We start from the raw sequence: 23,620 nt of genomic DNA, 5'->3' as shown, positions 1-23,620 counted from the left end.
TAGGATCTCATTGTATTGAAAAGTTTCTGCACATCTAAAGAAATCACCAGCATGTTGGTTTTCCTGTTGACTGTTCCTTTCAAAATCAGAGGAAGTAGTGACACCAGGAACTGGTGCTGACTGTTTCTTGTTCTGAAGGCACCTTGTGAGAATTAATAGAATCTAGACTTATCCATGTTAGTAAAAAAGTATATTTTTAGCTTGTATTAAATAATACATCCATATAAAAATGCAGACATTATGTACATCATTTGTCATATCATTTTTTATTTCCTCTGAATTTGTATGAAATCATGACATGTATTATCGCTGTCCTTTCATAGCTGTTGTTTTACTGATTAATATGTGTTTGCAGTATGTAATGTTTACATTCCTTGTAAAGAGTTGGTACATGTACCTCATGCATCTTCATTCATTTTCACCCCCGTTCTCTTCCTTCCCTCCCATACATCCTTTGATCACCTTCCTTCTTTTGTATGTATTTGCAGTATGTAATGTTCACATACCTTCTGCAGACTTGGTATGTGTACATAAAGCATCTTAATTCTTTTCTTCCTACCCCTTCCCTCTTCTATCTTCCCTTCCCTCCATCTCTTGATCCTCTTCTCCTCTGAGAAAAATCTATCTCCCTGCATTCTATTATCTATTAAAGTTTTGTCATGAATGTATAAGCCTCATACACATAGTTCTTCAACTTAGAAAATTACTATGTTTCTACTGACTGGAATCTGGATAGTTGTATCTGAAAAGAACAATTTTAGATATGTCGCCTTTCCCTAAATGTGAGCATAAATATCATCTCTTTAGCTAGCATCCACCACTCACTGTTGTGTGTGTTTGCTGTTTAGAAGCCTATACCAATGGAAGGTTGGGGGATGATTTGCTTCTAGACCACAGCCTTCCTTATTGACAAAATACGCATATCGAGCCACTGACCTTTTATCATGAAAAACCTTGTACTTTTCAAATATTATCTCATTTCATCTTTGCTCGTGAGCTTATTTATTCTCAATTTATTTATGATAAAATTAAGACTTGCCCAAGGTCAGCACTAGTAAGTGGCAAAGATGGTTTTCAAACTCAGCTCTACCCAAATGTAGTCTTTCTATTCACTGTATAAAGAGGATCTTGACTCTCTTTTAATAAACTAAGAAATATTTCTAATATTTCCTCAAAAATTAGATCCATGTTATAAACTCTCAATGCCCAGATCTTGTAGAACTGGACAAAATTCACAAACTAAAATGAAAAAAAAAGCAAGATCTAGTTCTTTAAACTCAGGAAAGATGTTATTATATATATTTTCCATTTTATTTCCCACTTTTTTAATATAATTCCTTTAGTCGGGAGCCATGGTTGATTTGCCTAGACAAGTCTAGATTTCTGTTATCTATCAGTTTTCAATTTTTCATACAACTCTGGAAATTGGATAGGATATTTATGAAAAAATATAGAGGATTTACCTTAAGAATCTGTGCAGCCAGGCAAGGGGGCAAGCACCTGTAATTCCGGAACTCAGGCGGATATTGTTGTATATTGACCTGCTGCCTATTAAATGAAACAAGTGTATTACATCATACATGTAACTCACATTATAGCACTGTTTGCTTTTGCGCTGAGTCTACATATGCATCCTTCACACGTCCTGCTTAGTCTGACTGTGGTGGGCTATGGGCTGCTATAATTAGGTTCCACATGCCAGTCCTGCTCACTGAGCTCTTGAGACATTGTAGGACGGAGTAACTGGAACTGGAACACAGATGATACTTAACAAAGTAAACATTTTGTAAACATGTAAGTGATAACAATAATACTTTATAAGATTTAAACATTATTCGAATACCAGAATAAGCTGTGTTTTGTTTTTAAGTATCTGTAGCACTCCCTGAAGCCAGACATGGGTGTGGAACATTCCCATGTGTAACTTCACAGAGGCTGGCCAGGCTCTTCTTCCAGCTCCATCTCTCATTAATGTTGAGACCTTAAGAGATTTCATAACAACTGTCCTAGCCTGTAGAGTAGGGGCAGAAGATGAGGTAATCGGGAGTTTTACCAAAGTGGTAGTAAAGTAGGCAGTACTGAGTAAATGTTACTATACTCGAGAAGGCACAACCACGGGGCTTACAACCCTGTACCTAATTTTTGAGTCATAACATCCTCAAAGCTGAAATGAGGTCATTAAATAAAATGTTGTAAGTGCAGACAGAAAAGGATACTCAAACACTGTCATTGGGAGGATTTACATTTGGGAAACTAGGAGAACAAAACATTATTTGAACAAAAACAATGGTACCTTTGTCAAAATAGAAGTATTTTGTATAATAACTCTTTATTTATTGTCTCAAACTGTGATCTTCAGTTTTATGAGTGTTTTATCTCTCTCACTATACTTGGCCTCCATGAGGAAATGAAATACTTTGCAGAAAGAATGAAAAGTTGCACCAAGGACCGGGGTATAGCTCAATGGCATGGCACCTGCCTGGCAAGTGCAAGGTCCTGAGTTCAATTCCCAGTGCAAAAAAAAATTAAAAAGCTACACCATCTTAATATTGAAAAATATGCAGGATTTTTAAAGTTAACCTTCATGTAATAGTCTGACTATGTGAGTATATGGATAAATAATTATATGCAAGTATAGTTATAATAATACAATTAGATGGTTATATTAGTAGGTATTATAATTGCATATAATTGAGCGATTTCTAAAATGAACAGAGCTGAATATCAGAAAACACGTTTGCATTATCATAATAATATGTAATTATATAGAGTTCTTGGAGAGATCACAACATATTTAAACCTCATATTCTTCACTTAGACCTTCACTTAGACCTTCACTTAGACCTTCACTTAGACCCAGTAGAACTTTTCTAGAACAATGTGCCATCCAGTGTGGTAGCCACTAAGTACGTGTGGTTTGGGAGCACTTGAAATGGAACGCCTCCTCATAGACTCAATTATAAATTCTATTTAATGTTAATTATTTTGAATCTAAGTAGACCCATGTGTCAGGTTACTGTTTTACTGGACAATCTAGCTATAAACTCACAGAGGCAGGAGCAATATCAGTGAAAAGAAGTGAGGATACTAGTGCTATGGTACTAGTGCTATGGTGGCTATTTTCAGCATAACCGTCTTAGAAATGGTGATACTCTCCCATGATATCTCAACTTTAAAGTTTAATTACTTTTCCTTTATTTCTTCCAACAGATCTTGAAAACTTTAAAACCAGAACAAGAAGCACCGTGTCTGTCCGTCGAGGTCAGGGAATGGTACTCCTCTGCGGCCCACCACCCCACTCTGGAGGTACTGTAAACGTACTGCTGTGCACACTGCACTAGCTGCTGTTTTGCTTGCTGAATGCTCTCCCACTTGGCATTGGCTGAGGGGACAGTGTCATTTATAGAGATGCTCAGAGTCCCTCCACATAGAGGAAGAGCTGCTGTGAAATCCTTCCATAATTAGGATGGGAAAATATCAGATCATGCGAATGTCTGGCCAGCTCAGAGGGAAAGACACCCTGGTCAGTGAAAATCAGAATCCTGTTGCTGGATGAAACAGTGTAGCTAAAACTGCCCATCCTTGTTAAAACTTGATTGGGTTAAGAAAATGACCCTGCTTCATTTTATCTCATTATTCATCTGGGACGGACTGTATGAACAGTTTCTACTCACTATACCTCTAATACCAAACATTTTCCCACACCAACAGCCAATTCTCAAACACTGTGGACACCAACTAGATGTCAAGTGATTCATCTCCATTCTGACACTAACTACCCAGAAAAGAATAAACGCTCGGTTCCACAAGACAGCTGTCACCTCCAGTGCTGCTGGCAGTTCCCTGGCCTCCCATGCATCTGACCAATCTTGGGTTCAGTAATTTGCTAGACTGGCTCAAAGGACGAAGAAAAAACAGTTCACTTGCTGTTTATATATTTAAACAATATTATAATGAATTTGACTGCATACCACCATGAACTAAGCAGCTTTGCCCCACTATGGCCTTCCACCATGTGGTTGCTGCCTGGAGCTATCCACCCACGTTCTGAAACCATGAACCAAATTAAACCTCTTTCCTTATACTTGGGAGTGTCGGGTACTGTGTCAGTGACCAGAAAGCTGACCAGTACAAAGAGTAAGGTCCAGAAGGGTTCTAAGCACAGGAACTTCTGTCCCTGTGGGGTTGGGGCATGTACCCTCTTATCACATGGATGTGTTCATTATGCAGGAGATCTCTAAACCCTGAAATATAGTTTTTACGGCATTTAGTTTATGTAACATCATTGATTGAATCATTGGCCATTGGTGATTGAGCTCTATCTGCAGCCCTTTTCCCCTCTCCAGAGGTGCAGTGTGGGTGCAGGAGGAACTCTAAAAGTTCTAACTCTCATTATGTGATTGGTTCCTCTGGCAACCAGCCCCTATCCTGAACCTATCTGGAGCCTCAACAGAGTTAACTCATTTGCATAAACTCAGGTATGGTTATTGTGAGTAACAAAAGACATTCCTATCACCTTATCGGTCAGGAAATTACAAAGGCTTTAGGAGCTCTGTGCCTGGAACTTAGAAAGAAAATCAAATATGTATTTCTTTGGGGTTTTGTTTTGTTTCTTGAGGTGCTAAGGATTAAACTCAGGGATTTATTCATCCAAGGCACATACTTTATGACTAGGTTGCACCCCCAGCCCCCAAATATATATTTCTTATTAATCACAGTAACACATTATCACACCAAGAATCAAAATCAGTTTATGAAAATTCACACTGGCTGGATGAGTTAGGGATACATTTGACTGCAAATAACAAAAAACCCAGCAAAAACTGACTTAAGTGGATTTGAGTTTGTTTTTTTCCTATGCAGGCTTATCAAATATATTCTGTCAAAGTCAGCACAGGTTTTGGGTTTGGCTTTTGTCTTTTTTTCTTAGTTCTGAGGATGGAATGCAGGGCCTGGTGCATACTAGGCCAGTGTTCTACCACTGAGCTACAGCCGCACCCGTACACAGCTTCTTCAGGGGGTATAAGAGGACTCAAGCTCTTCCTCTGTCCCCTAATGCCCATAGTGTGTGGAATGGCTGCATTATGAAGTCTGCATTCCAAACTCAAAGCAACTGAAGGAAACAAGGACAAAACATAATAAATATTTTTCTCCATTTCACTTTACCTTCGTTGTGGGAAGTTTAGTTTTTCTGAGTGCTTTACCCACATTTTCTTGATTACCTCAAGTTGCAAAGGAAACTAGAAAATCAAATATTTTATGCAGATGGTTTGTGCCCTGAATAATACCATAATTTGTTAATAAGGGAGGATGTGGAGACATGTTGTGTAGGCAGTCTGCAGAGTCTGTCTTGTGGAGTAGTGTGGAGGTGTAATACATTGTGATACTTAGGATTCCACAAAAGTTTACCATGGCAAAGCTAATAAACTCTAGTCTTAGTAATTAAGGTTGATGTCCACTTTGATATGTTGTATCATTGCTGCCTTAGTTTTCTATTTGGCTTTATATATAATTGAAAAAACAAAATTTAAACTTGATATCTAAAAAATATCCTTTTCTTTTTGTCCTATATTCAAAAGTTGTAACTTTCCCAGATTCATCTAATGCGGCACCTAGCATTCCGAGCAGAGAATAATAGCAAAATAACTAAAAGGCCTGTACGCTGAGCACACTGCACATGAACCCTCAAGTCTGGATGAAAGACTTGGGATTGTTAAATTTTTTGACTTTTGAAAACTAGGGCAGAATTCAACCTTGCTTTCTGGTATTGTGCTTGGGAAAAGCACTAAATTTGGAGTCAAGATAAGACTTTTGGTCCTGGCCCTTTTCATATCATCATCTGAAATTGGACAAATATCTTTACGTATAGTGAAGCAGAGCGTAAGGAGAGTAAGAGAAATCTGTCAGATGCCTTTTAGTTTGGTCATTACATAATAACAGCTCAGTAAAGGCTAGTGATCTTGTTTATCAAGTATATCACCTGCATTATTGAAGCCCTGTACTTTATATAAGGAAGCCACTTAACCATGGAAATATATTTTGATTCAGGTGAAATTCACTCAGACTAACACTTCTCTTCCAAATACACAATCTGATCGAAATAAAAATTGAAGATTTTGCTAATTTTTCTCGCAGGCTATCTTCACAGCATTAAGCTTTAGTAACATGGCAGCAACTCTAAAACTGAATCCTGGAGGTACATTTAAAAAGTACCACTCCCCAAGCATAATGATAGCTTTAGGAAAGGTAGAACACGTGAAGTCAGGCTGTGCTGCTTCTTTTCCCTCCCCACAGAGAAATTTATCAAAAATTTCCATAGACATGAAATATGCTTGTCTCCGCTGGCAGCAGTCAGTAGCTCTGAAATCTGGTTCCTTGAGCTGTGCTGACATTCCTGACAGTCTTGATGGTGAAAGACAAGGAAATAAATATTCTCATTATGGGCTCCATTAGAAACCATGTGCACAGTAACGCCATAAGCAAGTCAAGTGCAGCAAGAAAATTTTCAGGAAACAACAAAGAAGATCTTCAAGGTTGTAGGAGAGCCTCTCAGACATCCATCAGTTTTGGGCAGTGGAGCCAATGATCATCTGATGAAATCCACTCCAATTACTCAAAAGCATCCAATGCAAACTGTACAGCAGCGATTCTCATTGCTTTTCTAAGCTGTATATCACCTAAAAGCTGGCAGAATCACCACAAGCTCCTGGTCACACTGAGCACTTTAGACCCAGCATATGGCATCAGTTTCAATTGTAGCAGATCATGCAGAGGAAGGGAAAGGAGTCAGCCCTTTATCATATCAGTGGGGTACTCAGTAATGCTATGAAATCCATTGTAAGGGATGCTGCATGTTCGATTTCAAACACTGTGCAGTGTCATACCACCTTAGGGTATCACAGAAATGAGCAGCAATTAATCCATTTTGAAAAGCAGATATTTCCAGCACTCTGAGAGTCACAGTGTGTGTAGCATCTTTGTTTTATGCATATGAATTCTGAAGTGATGTCATTGCATAGTTTTTACCATTAGATGTTGAAAAATAACACTGAAAAAATAGAAATCATTCTGATGATCTCTGGCTGTCCTTGGTCTTCCTTCATTTTAGAATATTCAGTTCTATTTAAGAATAGAACTGAGATACTTTGAGATTCTTCCTTCCAATGTACTTACTTTGCCAGATTTTTTCGTCAGTGAAATACTTACAAACACTTCACCATGGGAGGCTTTTATTCATACCTTCCTTTTCTATGTCATTGAGATCCTCACTACTCAAAAGGTCGTCCATAGACTAGCAACAGTGAATCTCAAATGGGAATTTGTTACAGAGGGAATATCTCAGACTCCATCCAGGACCTAGTGAAACAGAACTTGCTTTTAACTAGGCATTGCAAGATCATATACACATCAAAGTTTGAAAATCCCTGAGCTGTATCTGTGGTTCCCACTGGCCAGTGACAAGCAGGTAGCTTTAGAATTACTGAGGCAACCTATTAAGGCCATAAGTATCTGTTTTTCCAAGAATATTCTTATTCCATAAATCTGGCGTAGTATTTCCAAATCTGTTGTTTTATAAATCTCTAATAGACTTGCAGGAAAGTACCACATTTAAAATCTATTGACTTTGTCCATTTCCTAAAAAACCAGTCTGGGCCTAGACCAAATGAGAAGGAATGCTTTGATTTCTATCTCATACAAGCAGAAACACAGAGTATTTCTTATGACAGATTTATTTTAACATATTTTAAAATAAAATATAATCCCCTCAAGCTTAGCCTTTGACTTCCTGTGTTTTGTGGTTGTGCAGAAAGGAAATCAACAACTAAGAAAAGACTCGCTTTCCTCAGACATCCATATTCAGAAGGAACAGTTTATACATGTCCAGTTCTTACAACATTATTATTAGTGAGAAGTGTAGCTTTCTGTGGTATAAAAATAAATAAAATCACTGGATTCTAAGATTATTTTCATTATTATGGATTTTAGAGAAACTAGCTAGAATTTCTTTGTTAAATGCTTTTACACATATTACTATTAAAATTGGATCCAGGGCATCAGATACCAAGACCTTATAACTGAAGATCTCCCTATGATGTTTATGATGCTGTAGTTTATATTATCTCTTGATGCTTGTAATGGTCCTATGAAAAATAAGGATGTGTGTTTCATAGAGAAGAGAATCAAGACAGCAGTAAGTGAGGCACTCACTAAACAGTGGGTCACCCAAGCAATTCATATGGCCTAGAACATTCCCCTCTTTTCCACAGAGTAGGAAACAGTGGAAATACATGGTATATGCTCCATGCCGGTGGCTCTTTGGGTCCCACACCAGGTTAATTAAATCTGAACGTTTCGCATGTGGCATCATTAGTAGCCTTAAAAACACCCTGAGGTGATTCTGCTATAGTGCCAGGTTGGTAAACTTCTGTCCTAAAATGACAAAATCAAGTAGATCTCGTCCCAATAAAACTTCTCATAGGACTAATCCCCTCTCTGGGATTCCTTAAATTTGATTTGATCTGGATATATCTGCACAAACTATAATGAGAGCCCTGAAAAATATCAATCATGCCTTTCTGTATCAAGATTAGCTCAGAATGACCAGTTTGTATGTACTGTTGAATAAAGAGGGAAATGTGAAAGTATGTAGCTTAGTCACTGTTCTCACTGCTGGGACAAAATACTTGATGTGTGTGTTTTAAAAGAGAAGGAGAGACTTACTTTGGCTTACATTTGAGTCCATGGTAGGCTGACTCCAAGGCAGGACAACATGGCAGAGGGAGGTGGCGGAGGAATAGTTGCTCACCTCATGGACACCCTCAACTAGAGCATCACAGGAGGATCCCAGACAGGGCATAGCACTTCCTGGGCTGTGCCCACACTGCTCTGCCTCTTTCAACCAGGCCCCGTCGCCTCAGAGCAAGTAAACTGTAATGCCTCTATAATCCAGTCACCTTCCAAATGCCCATGCTGCAGTCCTACCTTTCCTATCAACCTACTGTGTGGTCTTGAGCCAATTGTGTAACTTCTGTGAGCTCTATTTCCTCATCTGACTTCTGTTTCTATTTTCCCACACTTACTGAGTTTCAGCACTAACATATCACCATCAGGATCAAATTCATTCTGTTTTGTACACAGTCTGAACCATATTGTTCATGGGTCTTATTGTGTTAAAATGGAGCACCTGCCATGCCCATGATAATTATTAAGATGTCTTTATTGTAGCCAAGCTATATCCATATCCACACTTTTACCTTACAAAATACTGGCTCCCACTGCTTACCAGTTGTATATAAATTTAAATTTTCAGGTATATGTAATTTATTTGCTCCACATTTCAACCTATGTAATTGTAGTCTAGACTCTGAACCTAGCTTTTCTCCTCATGGCTTACCAAGAGATACACTAATCTCACTTGAACCCCACTCTAAACTGCGACTATAAGATGCTATCCTTTGGACTCTATTGCTGATACCTAGGATGTCTTGATCCTGGGCTTCAGCCACCATTTCAGAACCTTTTGGATATTGACATCAGCCTGTTCTGATCCTAGGCTTGAAACCCTGTGATGTGGACATGAGCACCTTACTCATGAAGCAGGCTCTCTGCTTCTAGCTTCTTCCCTCTAGTTCGTTTCACTGACTTTTCAGAGCCCTTCTCCTCTCCCATATCTTGGCTCCCAGCATAACTCAAATTACCAGTGTCAAAGCAGCTGAGTGGAATTCATTTTTGTTCTATTAACCTCCCAAACGTGTGATGCACATAGAGAGACACTATAATGTGGCAGCGATTTGTACAATTAAAACTTCCAAAGATCATTTTATTAATTAGGCTTTGTTGGGTTATTCTCCTTTGCTTAAGCTTGAAATCGAAGGTAAATCAGAAAACTGCTTGTCATTGGAGATACATGATGCTTGATTTGCCTTCATATAACAATTCATAAGTAGGTATATATTTTTCAGATATATCTACTAAGAGATTCATGTGGAATCTACATCTATTATTAACATAAACTGGTTACGCTGTAGTATTGTGGCTTTATTAAAATGCTGATTTAGCCATTCTACCACTAGAAAATTGCTCTTAAAGACTCAAAATGACAGTCGAAGTAAACTGTACCAATCTTCTTCTCATAAACTAAGCCCCGTGTAAATTTTTATGTTTGCGTTTTCTATTTAGTATGTACAGTTTGTGGCTGGGCTCCATTCCATTTCCTAAGAATAAACAAGATAGTAAACGGACCAAGGAGGAGCTGCGATCTTGTAAATATTGCTGAAATAATGCTGAATGTTGTTTTAAAAAATAGACTAAAAATTTTTATCTTCAGCTTATTTTCTTTAGTAATGTAAAGTAAGCATAACATGAAGGGTTTTAGATGGTTCTGATGTTAACATTCACTTCATTATTACAAAAAGCTAGAGTGCCTTTTAAAGTGCTGAGTGAGGATCTTTTTGTTCCTGGTTATAGTGATTGTGCACATGGGAATGGAGGAAGACCTGGAGTTCCACCTTCACTGTCTCATTCAGTTCTCACCTGAGAAGTGATATCTTGAGAGGCACCTTATCTCCCGCAGATAATAGGTGTCCACTAAGTTAAGGCAGATTTCTTTGGAGATCAGTGATTAAGAAACTTTCCTGTCTTCACGTGGTATGAAATTGCGTTCTTATTGTCATTGTGGACTTGGAACTCTAGAAAAAGATGTTTAAAATGCAGTTGGGGTGGCAGTGTGATACCGCTACTTTGCTGTTCTTCAAGACAGTATAATCAAACTTGGGTAAAACCCCCATTTCTACTCTAATTGCTATAGAAGATGCATCCGTAGTCATGTGTTCCCTTATATAGACATCTGTCTCAATGTAGTAAGGAAAGACTAACATTTACTTAGCAATAGGTTAATCAACAATCTAGGATTAGGTATTTTCTTGAAGGTTTGGTATTAATATTCTGGGGGTTTTTTTCTGTTTGTTTTCGGGGTTTTTTTGTTTTTGTTTTTATTTTTGTTTTTTTGGTCTTTTTGAGACAGGGTCTTGCTATGCAGTTCAGGCTGGCCTTGAGCTCACTTTGTAGCCTAGGCTGGTCTCAAACTCACAGTGATCCTCCTGCCTCAGCCTCCCAAGTACTGAGATTATAGACGTGCACCACCATGCCCAGTGGTATTAATATTCTTAAGAAAATTCCGTTTGATGCTTCTTACTTCTACCATGTTTCTTTGAAAGATATGACCCTGAATTCTTCTATCTGAAATACAATCAGCCAATTCTGCCCTTCTTCCTCTTCCTATTTTGCCAATCAGAGTAGATTATAATACATTGGAGATTTAATGCACATAAAATAATGTGAGACAGTTTCCAATGTAATGCTTTCCTGCATTCATCAGGTCTTCTCTTTCACCCAGTGAATGGAAAAGAAAGAGCCACAGTGATCAGAAACTACTGTTTGAATTATCTGACCCAAATGATGACTGCAGGTTCTGTGTTTGAGTATTTCTGCTCAGTACACTAAGTGCAGGCTCCATCTCTTTCAACCATGATGTCATCTCATGTGAAGAAAGAATCAGCAATGGAAGCAAAAAGGAGGAATTGGGGCTTTGCATGTCTAAAAGGATAACTTATTTCTCCCCTATTAGAGAAGACAGGAAAAAGCAAGATGAATACTTCTGATGTCAGTTATCTCTAAAACTGATTAAGTGTATTCTGTGATGTTACTGACACATTCTATGCTTTTGATTTTTTGCTGTCAACTCTGTTTAAAATAACTTGGATGTTTCACACATACACTTTTGAATTCCTGGATTCCAACAGCTATACTCTCAGGAATAGAAAAAGGGTTTAGGTAGCATTCTCTGGTCATAGTATCATTCTAGACTTTGTATAACTGAGTCCCCAGTTTCCTAAATTAACCTGTAAAGAGAATTGATGGTCTGTTTTCTTTTCTTTTTCTTTTTCTTTCTTCTTTTGTCTTTTTTGGGACAGGGTCTCACTATGTAGTTCAGGCTGGCTTTGAGCTCACTTTGTAGCCCAGGCTAATCTCGAACCCACAATGATCCTCCTGCCTCAGCCTCCTGAGTGCTGGGATTACGGGCATGCACCACCATGCCCAGAAGTCTATTTTCTAAGAGCTCCCCAAGACTGGTTATTATACACTTTCTATCTTAATTCTTTAATTCAGGAAAAAGAAGTATTTGTGTTTGCAGTTATATCAAGCCCCAAGCCATAGCACTTAGAAATAGACTTACCTACTTAGTATACATTAAATAATTCATATCTTTTCTGTCAGAAGCTTTACAGAGCCATTTAATTTTTAGAGACTGAAGAAAGAAATTTCAAGAGTATTTTTCTATCCCATCTTTTTCCTCTTTGCTTTTGTACAAATGTTTCCATCTACTCTATTGGACAGAACCCAAGGATTCTACTTAATTACTGATGGCTCTGATTTCCCAGCTTCTCTCCTAACAGCTACTCTGTACCCACTTGAGTAATAGACACTATACAAGTGCTTCGCTGAATGTATAGATTTAAATTCAAGTGAAGAACATCTCAGTTTTCTTTTTAAACCTCTCTACTCTCCAAAATCAAAGGGCATATGTCCAGGTTTGATCCTTAGAACTGAAGGCCCATTGATTAGTCAGCATAAGGACCAAACACATTAGTAGCAAAAGAAATGGCATTTGGAAATTGTGATTTGACCATAAGCTGAACAATCAATGAACTGTGTTCATCCCACAAAGCTCGACTGGATACAGAGCTTTCTCTTTTGCAGCTATGCTGCCCTAGAATGCAGTGAAGGATGAATTTGTGTTGGAACACAGGTGCTAGTTGAGACATGAAGAGTTTGGAGATGTGAAAAACACATTACACATCCAGTAGAATGCTACAGGGGATGTACCAGCCAGAACAGAACAAATGATCAGCACTGATCTTTCAGCAACATGAACCTGACTATTTCATAAATAATCCAGTGGACAATCACTGCAGGATACATGCGGACCATTCTTGCTTAATGCTTGCTGTAAATATGCCCTGTGACTCTCATCTTTTCAGTTGAAAAAAAGAGCAGTTCTTTAGATACAGTTTCAGCAATAAATAGGTATTTTGTCAGGTCAGTGCATCATGATGTAACATTGGATTGCTCAGGATAATGGGTAGTACATACAGTGAGAACTGCCGGCTCAGTCCTGGAAATTTGGAATAGCCTCTGGTTAGTGCTCAGAAATTTGAGGCTCAGTAATGGGTTTTACTATGGCCAGGGGTATCCTGATGCTGTGAATCTGAGGAACAAAATGTTGACCATTTTCCCAAATGTATATCTATCTATATCTATATCTGTATCTGTATCATCTATATCTATATTGCTGACTCTGTGTAGTATCATGAGACTGGTTTAAAAGAAAAATATTAAGTGGCTACAGATTCATCAAGGACAAAAAACACAGGTGAAAACTTTTGTGATCTGTCAAGGTGATTTGAGTTCACCATGTTAACTTATGGTTTTGATATTTGTAGATAGGTAAAATAAATACAAGATTCCAAATGCAGTATAATAGCTTTACAGACACCAACTCTGCCAGTATTATGAATTAAAAGAAGTGTCAAATCTTTCCTTTAGAGGCTTGTTGGGAGAATGTTCATAATATCTTACGTAAGTACTGGCTGCTAACAAAAGAATAGATATCTTATACCTACCCAAGAAAGCTCTTGCCTTCCTTGGCTGTAACAATCCTTATTTTTCTCACATCAGTGAGTTGCAGGTTAACACATTATCACAATCTTCACTGTCAAAATTAACCCTTGGAAAAGAGTTGTGTTATAACAACACTCCACAGGAACTCATAAATCCATATGGCAGGCACAGCTGGAAAGATAGCTGCAACTGATAATGTAACATTTCAGAAATATCCAAGAATCTGTACTGTGTGAAGTGATTTGAAATTTACACACTTTTTTATCCCTTCAAACCAACATATATATCACTGAGTACCTGGTCAATGCCACATGCTTCAGTTATAGTTGAAGCCTGGTTCTTATCATTTAATGTAAACCAGGATTTGCCTCTGAAAGGATAAACAGTGTATTAAAAAGAAATAATAGCTCATTTAGATATTGTATTTCTTCTTTTGTGGTTTCTACTTGCTCTAAAATAAGGCTGGTACGAGACATCCCTGAAATCAATAGCTAAATATAAGAAAGGCATTGTCTTGTAACCTTGAAAATGTGTTCATTATGTTCAGTGGGTTCTGATGGAATGTGTAAATTATAATTTCAATAGTGTGCTTTAAAAAAGTAAAATTATGATAAACTGGACACAGTGGCACATGCCTGTAATTCCTGTACTCCAGAGGCTGAGGCAGAAGGATCAGTTTGAGTTTGAGGCCAGCCTGAGCTACAAAGTCAGCTCAAAGCCAGCCTCAACTGCATAGTAAGATCCTGTCTCAAAAAGACAAAAAATGCATGCCTGTAATGTCTGCACTCAGGAGGCTGAGGTAGGAGGATCGTTGTGAATTTGAGACCAGCCTGAGGTACAAAGTGCACTCAAGGCCAGTCTGAACTGCATAATGAGACCCTGTCTCAAAAAGACTAAAAAGAGAAAAAGTCAAATTCCAAGACTTGGGCAAATATCAGACCTTGTACTAGACATAGCGGATATAAGAGTAACCCTTCTGATAATTGGCCTACAGTCCCGCTGTCAGCAAGGAGGCAGTAAGATAATCACACTGAGGTGTAGGCTTTCGCTTGTGGGGTAAAGTTGAAGAGGACCAAGTTCGAGGACCTTGTGTGTTAGGACATCAAGATGTGGACTGCAGAGTGAATGAATACTTCCCTTGAGGAAATATTTCTAGGGTTTAGATATGAAAGATAAAACAGTAGAAGGCAAAAGGGTATATTGCAGACAGAACAGCAGTTCATCAATCTTAGCGAGTTGTCTAAGACAGCTGACAGTAGCCTGTTAGGTGGGGACAAGTGGAAAGCTGTTATAGCTTTACTCTGAAAGTGCTTACTGAAGCAATGATTACTGAAATTCTACCGTAGTTCCTCAGTAGCCAGACACCAATAAGTTGCAAGGAGAAAATGACCATCACATTGCTTCAAACTTAAGATCTAACATGAGGACTCAGGAAACCCAGGTCAGTTTCAAGAGATAAAAGGCTACATCTACTTTTGATTGGTGAACACAGACCTTCATAGGTTCATAGCACATGTTCATAAACAGGTAAATAAAAAGTTGACTCGATTATGCTTAGGAAAATAGTGATATAAGAGGCAGCAAGGAAGGGGAAATGTCAGACATGATTAAACGAAGCAAAACAAAGTAAAAATGTCTGTGGAAAGGGTCCTGTAAGAAAATACAAGAAAGTTAAAGGATGTATTTCAGTTTTGTGTCCAGTTAAGTATGAGAAACGAAGATGCTAATGTAAAAAACTGACTCCTATAAAGACTGAAGATTAAAAACATCTTGCAAAGATTAGAAATGAGAGAATGAAAATGTGCACTGCAGACTCAGTAAAAAGTCAAATGCACATTGTAGAAAATTGAATTAGTGATAAGCATGACTAACTAGTAAAGATTTTATAAAGAATACAAAATGAAAATGTAATGATCAGAAAGCTTCATAGATATGGACATTAAGGAAATGGTAAGCTATATATAATCAATGTGATTGATAAGGGTATACAGTTAGTGTATACATACTGTTCTATTACTATCATGTTGTAGTATTCCATCTCACCTCGTCAACCCTTCAACACTTGAAGTACATTGTACATTTTCCTCTTTCAGAGAAAGTAAATTTTATTCCTATATCCCCTATTTTAATAATTAGAGAAAGTAAAGATACAAAATATAAATGAGATGTGTACCTTCCAAGCTACTGGAGAATAGTAAAATCAAAGAAGGTATAATCTACTTAACCAGAGACTATAAATAAAGATGAGCCAAGAAGCATACATTTAAAAAATACATGGGGGCTGGGGATTTAGCTCAGCGGCAAAAGCGCCTGCCTGGCAAGTGCAAGGTCGTGAGTTCAGTTCCTGGTACCAGAGAAAAACCAAAAAATATATATATATATATGATGGCAAAAGATATCTCCACTAACAAAACAGATTTTAAAAATAAAAAAGAATGATATAATTATGAGTTTCCAAAGTATTATTCAAGAGCAATAACATTAAACTCTGAAAGATAATTTTTAATTAAAATTCTCAAACTAATATGAAGACACTCCAATAATATTACTTTAGGCACTTTAAAACAAATAAATAAAAATGAGGGTATGACAAGAAGGGAAGGGAAGGGAAGGGAAGGGAAGGGAAGTGAAGGGAAGGGAAGGGAAGGGAAGACACTCCAATAATATTACTTTAGGCACTTTAAAACAAATAAATAAAAATGAGGGTATGACAAATTTGAATAATATAGGACTATGAGCCTGTTTAATTTAAACATATATATTCACACACACACACACACACACACACACACACACACACAGAGACACGAACTTTTTTCTTTTTGCAGTACTAGGGCTTGAACCCAGGGCCTTGTTCATTCTAAGTAAGCATTCCACTAAGTACCTACTTTTCAATTGCCTCCCTACATCTTGTTTTAAATGGGTACATAGTAAGCAAAAATAAACAAAAAATCCACTCATGTAAACTTCAAATCACACTTTTAACATCTACTGGGTCAAAAAATAATTACATATTTCAAGAATAAAAGAAATGAGAATAGATACACCTATAAGAGTTCTAAAAAATATACTCTAAAATAAATTAATAACCTTAAATTCATTATTAACCATGGAATATGGGAAGTCAAGATCAGTACTTCAGTAGTATCTCTATGAAATCAGAAAGAAACACAAAACAAAAGCAAACAAAAGAAAAATAGAGGGAAGGAAGATAAAAGTCAAAATTACTGCATTAAAACAGAAAAGGATACATGTGAGACATTTAAGAGGAACTTTGAGACAGAAGGAAAAAAATATATGTATAAGGTATTTTTTTCCAAATTGAATTCAAAACACAGGAGAAGTACAAATACAGATAGTTAGAAATTTTAAAAGCATATAATTTCACATAAAAAGCTTGCAAGCTTAAGGGAAAACTGCATAGAACTCATGGTCATTTGAACATCCGCATGAAAAGACCAATCTACCAAGAAAATATAAATAACAAAATTGAACCAAGAAAGCAGAGAAGGTCAGAGTAGATTTGTTATCATGGAAGGAACTGAAAGTTGTCAGGAAAGTTGCCAAGCACTCTGGGAAATACATCTTATAAGAAAAATCTTTCAAACTTTTAAGGTAATTCCCTTGCCAAATAATTTACATCACAGCAAAGACAAGATTAAAAAAAAAAGACAAGAGAAAATTTTAGCTTATGGAATGAAAATACTCCTGGCACCAGAATCTGACAAGATGGCAAGAGGGGCCTTGATCTCCTTTATGAATGTTAGTGAATAATATATGTCAAGCAATATTTTAAATCCTTTATATATATTTATATATTCTATATAATATACTAATAATATTGTATATTGTGTACTAATATAATATATATGAGTAGATGTAATATTATAATTGAATGCTGTTTTATGTTAGTATATGGTATATAATAATATTTATACATGAATACATTATATAGGTTTATATATACATACATATAAATACAATAAATAAATAATAAGCCCTTTAGGATATAGGTGTTCTGTATTTCCACTTTCCAGATGAGAGGAAAAAATAATTCTGAGATATTGCAAAAGTAAATATGTCCCTCAGCAATTCATGCACAACACTATATTTAAAAATATGAATATAAAATAAGGAGGAGCTTTAAAAGTGCAGGTATTCAAAAGAAGCAGAAAAAGTATTTGCTGAAAATAACTCATACTTGGTTAAAATATAAAAGCAAAATTAAAATAAAAACCTAATGAGAAGTAAAAGACCCCTATGATGACCAGTGGCCAGCCCTATACCTAGCAGAGGGCAAGGGGACAACAGAGAAGGAAAACCCGGTCAGGAGTTACGCAAGCTGACCGATGGTACACAACTGGTTACTGTCCCATGACTTCTACTTTTGTTACTTATATTAGAAAATTTCCATAGCAAAAATTTAAAAAGAAAATAATACAACTGGATTTAGTAATCTGCAAGTAGCTCCTGGTTTCATTTTACAAAATTTCCTATGTTAACTCCCTGTCTCTCCAAAAAGAGAGAGGGGGAGTTGTTTGTTACTAGCCTTTAAGGGAGGAAGATGTTTGCGTTATTTAGAAGATGTTCCAAAATTCCTGGACACATCGGTCTCCTGCAGACCATATACCTCATTTATTTCTGGTTTTTTTTTTTTTTTTCCACTTGAAAATCACTGTAAGTACTCCAGTTAAAATAACTGTCCTTGCTGCCTTGCCTTGAGTGATGAATATCACTAAAAATGCCTGGATTGGCAGTAATCCGCTTTGCTCCTGCCCAGAGCTATTCTGAATCTCCAGTGGCAGTTCCTCACTGTGTTACTGGGGCAAGTGTGCAGCGATGTGCATTAAATCTGCACTCAGTAGCACTCAGATGACCTGACTTTCTGCAGGGAATGAAAAAATATACATGTAAACACTCCCATTCCCGAATGGCACTGTAGCCTATTTAAGAGAATTGCTTGGGGGGAGTGCATTATGCTAAGAGGCCAAGTTCGTTTCCAGGTTAGAAAACTTGAAATTCAAGTTGACACAGCTTCTCTTTTCATTTCTATACTTATCTCTGCTGAGAAATGTGGTGTTTGTCACTGAAAGCCAGCAAGTGAAATATAAAGAGGACATGAGAGAGGCAGTGGTCCAAAGGCTCCAAGTGGCTGTGATCTGAAAATGTGCTGTAGTTTATAACAGATACCATACCAAGTTTGATTTCCACTGGTAGACCCTCCCCTTTTATATTCATCAAAATTCCATGTATCCAGCGGTGATCTTTAATAGCAAAAAGTGAAATTAACAGAAAGTATCATTGCTAGCATTCCAGAGATAGCTCATGACCAATTAGGAGTCAGGTCAGAATGACACCCAGTGTCTCAGGGATGAGCATCCTAGAGGAAGGCAGAGAACACAGTTCTGTCATTGTTCTCCCAGTAGCAGCTTCAGTAAGGAAACCACCAAGGCACTCTCCTGTCAGTACCGCGTGTGAGGCCTCTGGTTGCTTATCACAGTAGATTCATTCAGCGGAAAGTGCATGAGCTCTCAAGTGTCCATGCTGAAAATTTCCGAATGAAAATGAATGGGCTCATTAAAAGATAGAAGGAGGTCAGATGAAAATTAATCTTCTGTAATCCTAGCTTTGAAAATCTCTTCCCTTTGCTATGCACAAGTATCTTTCAAGTGAGTGAAGGGAAAGTGAAAGTGCTGCTCTTCAGGCCCCTCTCCCACGTACAGCCCCGCCCATTCCTGTTCCAATGGAAGCTGAAAAACATTTGAGGATAAATTAATTGAAAATAATCAGTTTGTGTTTATAAAATGAGAAACATCGAAGTTTCAAGAGTTTCTGTTGACAGACTGGTAGAATATATTTGCCTCGCAGACCCTGTGTGGGAAAAAAAAAAAATTTAAGGAACATTTTGAGTGTTGACCCTGGGAATGTGTAATTTATGCATGGCTCTTGTAAGCTGTTACCTCTTAATCACTCAGGAGCCCCAGATCTTAAAGCCAACTAATGATCCCCTGCTGCCTATGTGCTCTGCTTGTAGTTCTGCCTTCAACACATCTGTCAGCACCGCTTCTCAAGGGAACCGTATGAAAGTTGGAAAGTCTGACATCCGTACATTAACTACTCTGTGACTTTTTCCATTAATAATGGACCGTCCTGCCGTAAGCTGTGAATTTCCTTCCCAACACCAACTGCTTTTCCTTTTATGTGCCACTAGGCCTGTCATCAGAGAGACAGCCAGAGAAAAGACATCTGGCATCTGTAACTCATAGGGGGTTCATAAAAACTAAAGCAGGTAGATTGTTCTCTCAAATGAAGTTCCTGGAAATACGGAGCAATGAATGTCATATTAATGGTCTTCTTCCCTTAACTAGGTGACAGCTGTAAACACACACACACATACACACACACACACACACACACACTGACACAGACATCCTAAAACTTATTTGAAATGTATTTTGAGTCATTCTGAAAATCTTTGGAGGAAGAGCCCAATTATTTTGAAAACATTATTTCTTTCTGAATCCACAAAGAAATTGTCCTAAGATGTGACAGTTAACTATATTGTTAAGATCTATTTCCAATTAATAGTTTCTTAAAAAAACTCTCTAAAGTAAATCAAAAGTACCTTGGAGAGTCATGTTACATTGTTTGTTAAGCTATCCCAGTCACACATAAGGATGAGAGAGGGAAGGAAGGAAAGAAGGAAGAGAGGAAGGGAGGGAGGAGGGGGAGAGGAAGGAAGGAATGGAAGAAGGCAAGACGGAGGTGAGCAAAGCAAGGATGGACTGAACTCTGTAGGTGAGTGATTTTTGTATCTCGAAAGCTCATACATATGGAGAGACTGTTTGCGTCCCTTGACACTTGGAAACTTATTATCGGAATAACTTCCTCTACCCACAATCTAGTACTAGGCCCTAAAATTTTCAGGGGCTACCCTGCAGATGTGAGATAATAGAGAATGGTGAAGAATCTTGAGAATATTTGAGCATAAGTTTTATTGAAAAGGGGCAGCTGCCGTATGTCCAAGGAAATGTTCTTAGGATCAGCAAGACTATACAAACTGACTTGATGGCTGTGGTCACACTTGGCATGTGACGTACAGAAAGACAGAGCCAAGCGTGCCAACAGAACAGTGCCGTGTGTTTGTATTCCTTAGGGTCCCTGGATGTTCCCCACAGCAATATAGGGGCATTTGCTTCTTTAACTTTCTCTTTTCTCATGTGTTATCTCAGGAGAAAAGATTTCAAACACATTAGCTAAGTGTGGAAATTCAGAGGCCCATGTCTGCAGTACAGGCCAAGATCTCTTTTAACATTTCTATAGGTAAAGTTTCCAAAATCTCCGTGTGAGAGACAGTCCTAGTCGTGAAAGTCGGCACACTCAGGGCAGCCCCATGCTGTCACTGCTTACCGAACGTGTGTAGGTCATTTGTCAGCCGTCCAGCCATGTGCAGTGCATCAGTCCTTGGTCAGTTTTACCATGTCAGCTTTTATTGCACGCATGGCTGACATTTCACCTCATCAGGACTCCAAGATTGCAAAGTCACAAAGTTAGATTGTCCATAGAGAAATACAGAGGGTTTAAAAGTTTGCCCATAGCTACCATATGCTAAGCCTAAGTCTTTCTTTTTCTTTTCCTGTATTCCAACTCGTTTCTCCCCCTTCTCTTTCTCCTTCATCAGAAAAGATAGAAATTGAGATAGTTAAAGTGTTCAATATCTGAATTTTAAATAAGAAGAGTACAATAAGAGTACTGGACCAGAAAACCGAGCCTTCTAGTAGTTAGCTCTGTGACCACCATCTATAAGTTAAAAGATTTGCTAAAAATGTGTATTTCCTGTGTATGTAGTCAACACCGGGGAGCCTGTTTCTTTTCCCTTGAACTTTCTCCTTTTCTCTTCCGCATTATCAAAGAGTAAGATAAAATCAGTTAAGGCTCTTTCAAAATCATAAATGATGAGATACCAAACAACACATTATTGATTAATTTACCAAAAAAAAAAAAATAATAATGCTAACTCCAGTGTAATTCAGGCCAACATAACTGTTTTTGTCAAAATTGCCCAGAGAAGTTGCATCAAAAAAGTTATATCTGAATGGATTAAACCTTTTATTCAGTTTTTCAGAGCACTGATATGTTAATACACAGTACAGGGACTCCATTGCAGAGTCATTATAACTGTAATTGAAATTGCTTCATACTGTGACAGTGTCATATCCTGCAATCACTCAGATATCCTTATTTATTCAACTGTCCCATCATTCCTCCCAGCGCTGTACAGTGTGCAATTCATTAACACATGGAAGTGAGTTAGGATTATTTACATCTCAATATTCCTGCTATAATTTCATCCATAATGTTATAGAGACTTAGTCAAGAATTCTATTTGTCACTGGCAATGAAGAAATTAATTTATCAATTCTCAATCTGGTTTCAGTATCTGATCTACATCTGACCAATAACCTAGGGATTTGGTTATTTCCTCGAGGCTTTTGAAAGGCCGTTTGCTGTACAATGAAATGTATAGCTCGTGAGGGGGTAGGAAGAACTGTGTTGAAAGTGATTGTCTCTTGCAAATGTTAGACTATGGCTCACTCAACATAACATAAATATTTGCAGGAATTTCATTCTTCCACTGACCACAGTGTTAGACATTACATTAAGGAAATGTTCCACTGATGATTTAGTCCTAGGAACATGAGGGTTTAGTATTTTATATCATAATAAGAAGCTGATTAGAAATGCCGAGTGCTAGTTCTTGAAGGATTAAACAGGTCATATTGAAATATGTGATTTAAAAACAGAAAGATGTTTTCTTACCCAACTGAAAGAAACAAAAAATACAGAAGCTGGCGTCTTCTCTCATTTTTTCAAGAATAAAATACTTATTATACTTTAGAGAAATAGTAACCCTTCATTCAAAGTTTAAAGTGTTTATTGAACATTCATGAAGACATTTTAAGGATTTTTTTTTAAATATAAGGGCAAAGGAAAGCCCTTATGTGTTGAGTTTAGTTACAAAATATCACTCTTTTGAAGAATGTAAGAAATGGGTTGAGCCCATTTTGCAGCCAGCTGAGCTGGGGGAGGTTGGGAGGTTAACACTGAGCCCAGAGCCTTCCCTCCCTGATTTCACCCATGACAGGCTGCCCCGCTCCTTCTTCAGAGAGGTGGCAGCAGAGCCTGAAGTGGAGGGAACCGGGAAAGAGCTCCGCACTGACAGCTCTGCTGAGCTTACGTTCCATCAGAGCCCCCTGGAGGAGCGGGCCCACTAAGTAACCCTGGAGGACAGCGAGGCAAGTTGTCCCATAGCTTCCATCTCAATCAAGAAAAGAACCCTTAAGTGATGGGCAACAGTATCCCCACTTCTGTTTCTTCTTCTTTTGTTATGAGAGGAGCCACAGTGATCCTTAAAGTAGAAGTCAGCTTATGATTCTCTCTTGCGTAAAACTGCTCCAAGTCTTTACTTCTCACTCAGAACAAAATCTAAAGCCCTTACCCTTACCTGTAATCTCCACTAACTGGCACCTGGCTGTAGTCTTACTATCCCTGTCATGCTATTTCCCTCATACACTGTTTGTTCAAGACACAAAATCTGTCTCACCAGCAGTGCAGATTTGTAATTGTTGTTCCCTTGCCTTAAAAGTCACATCCTCCAGAGATTCCATGACTTACAACCTTCCTTCACTTCAGATCGCTGCTCTTTTTCACCTCTTCCTTGATGCTTCTAAGGTAGTATTTATTGTAATTCTACACCTTTTTCACTGTATTTACTTTCTTGATAGTATGTAATGCCGTGTGATGGAATGTTCCTTTTTGAGAATTGTATTTATCAGCAGATTGAGGAATTTCTTTTTTTTTTTTTTTTTTTTGGTTTTTCTCCAGTACCGGGAACCGAGCTCACGACCTTGCGCATGCCAGGCAGGCGCTTTTTGCTGCT

The 23,620-nt window shown here is 37.8% G+C and overlaps 1 protein-coding gene across 6 annotated transcripts in view; it reads left to right on the top strand.

The window, feature by feature from the left end:
• Positions 1–23,620, top strand: part of Cntn4 (contactin 4) — a 661,264-nt gene that overhangs the window by 423,420 nt on the left and 214,224 nt on the right. For all 6 annotated transcript variants that reach the window (XM_005383752.2, XM_005383753.2, XM_013513798.1 and 3 more), the window contains one exon: positions 3,211–3,306. In XM_005383752.2, the coding sequence (XP_005383809.1) occupies positions 3,211–3,306 (96 nt within the window). The remainder of the gene's footprint in view (positions 1–3,210; positions 3,307–23,620) is intronic.

The sequence above is a fragment of the Chinchilla lanigera genome, unplaced genomic scaffold (genome assembly GCF_000276665.1).
Source record: "Chinchilla lanigera isolate Chin_1 unplaced genomic scaffold, ChiLan1.0 scaffold00020, whole genome shotgun sequence".
Lineage (NCBI taxonomy): Eukaryota > Metazoa > Chordata > Mammalia > Rodentia > Chinchillidae > Chinchilla > Chinchilla lanigera.
The sequence above is the reverse complement of the archived record's forward strand: the minus strand, read 5'-3'. Positions and strand labels throughout refer to the sequence as shown.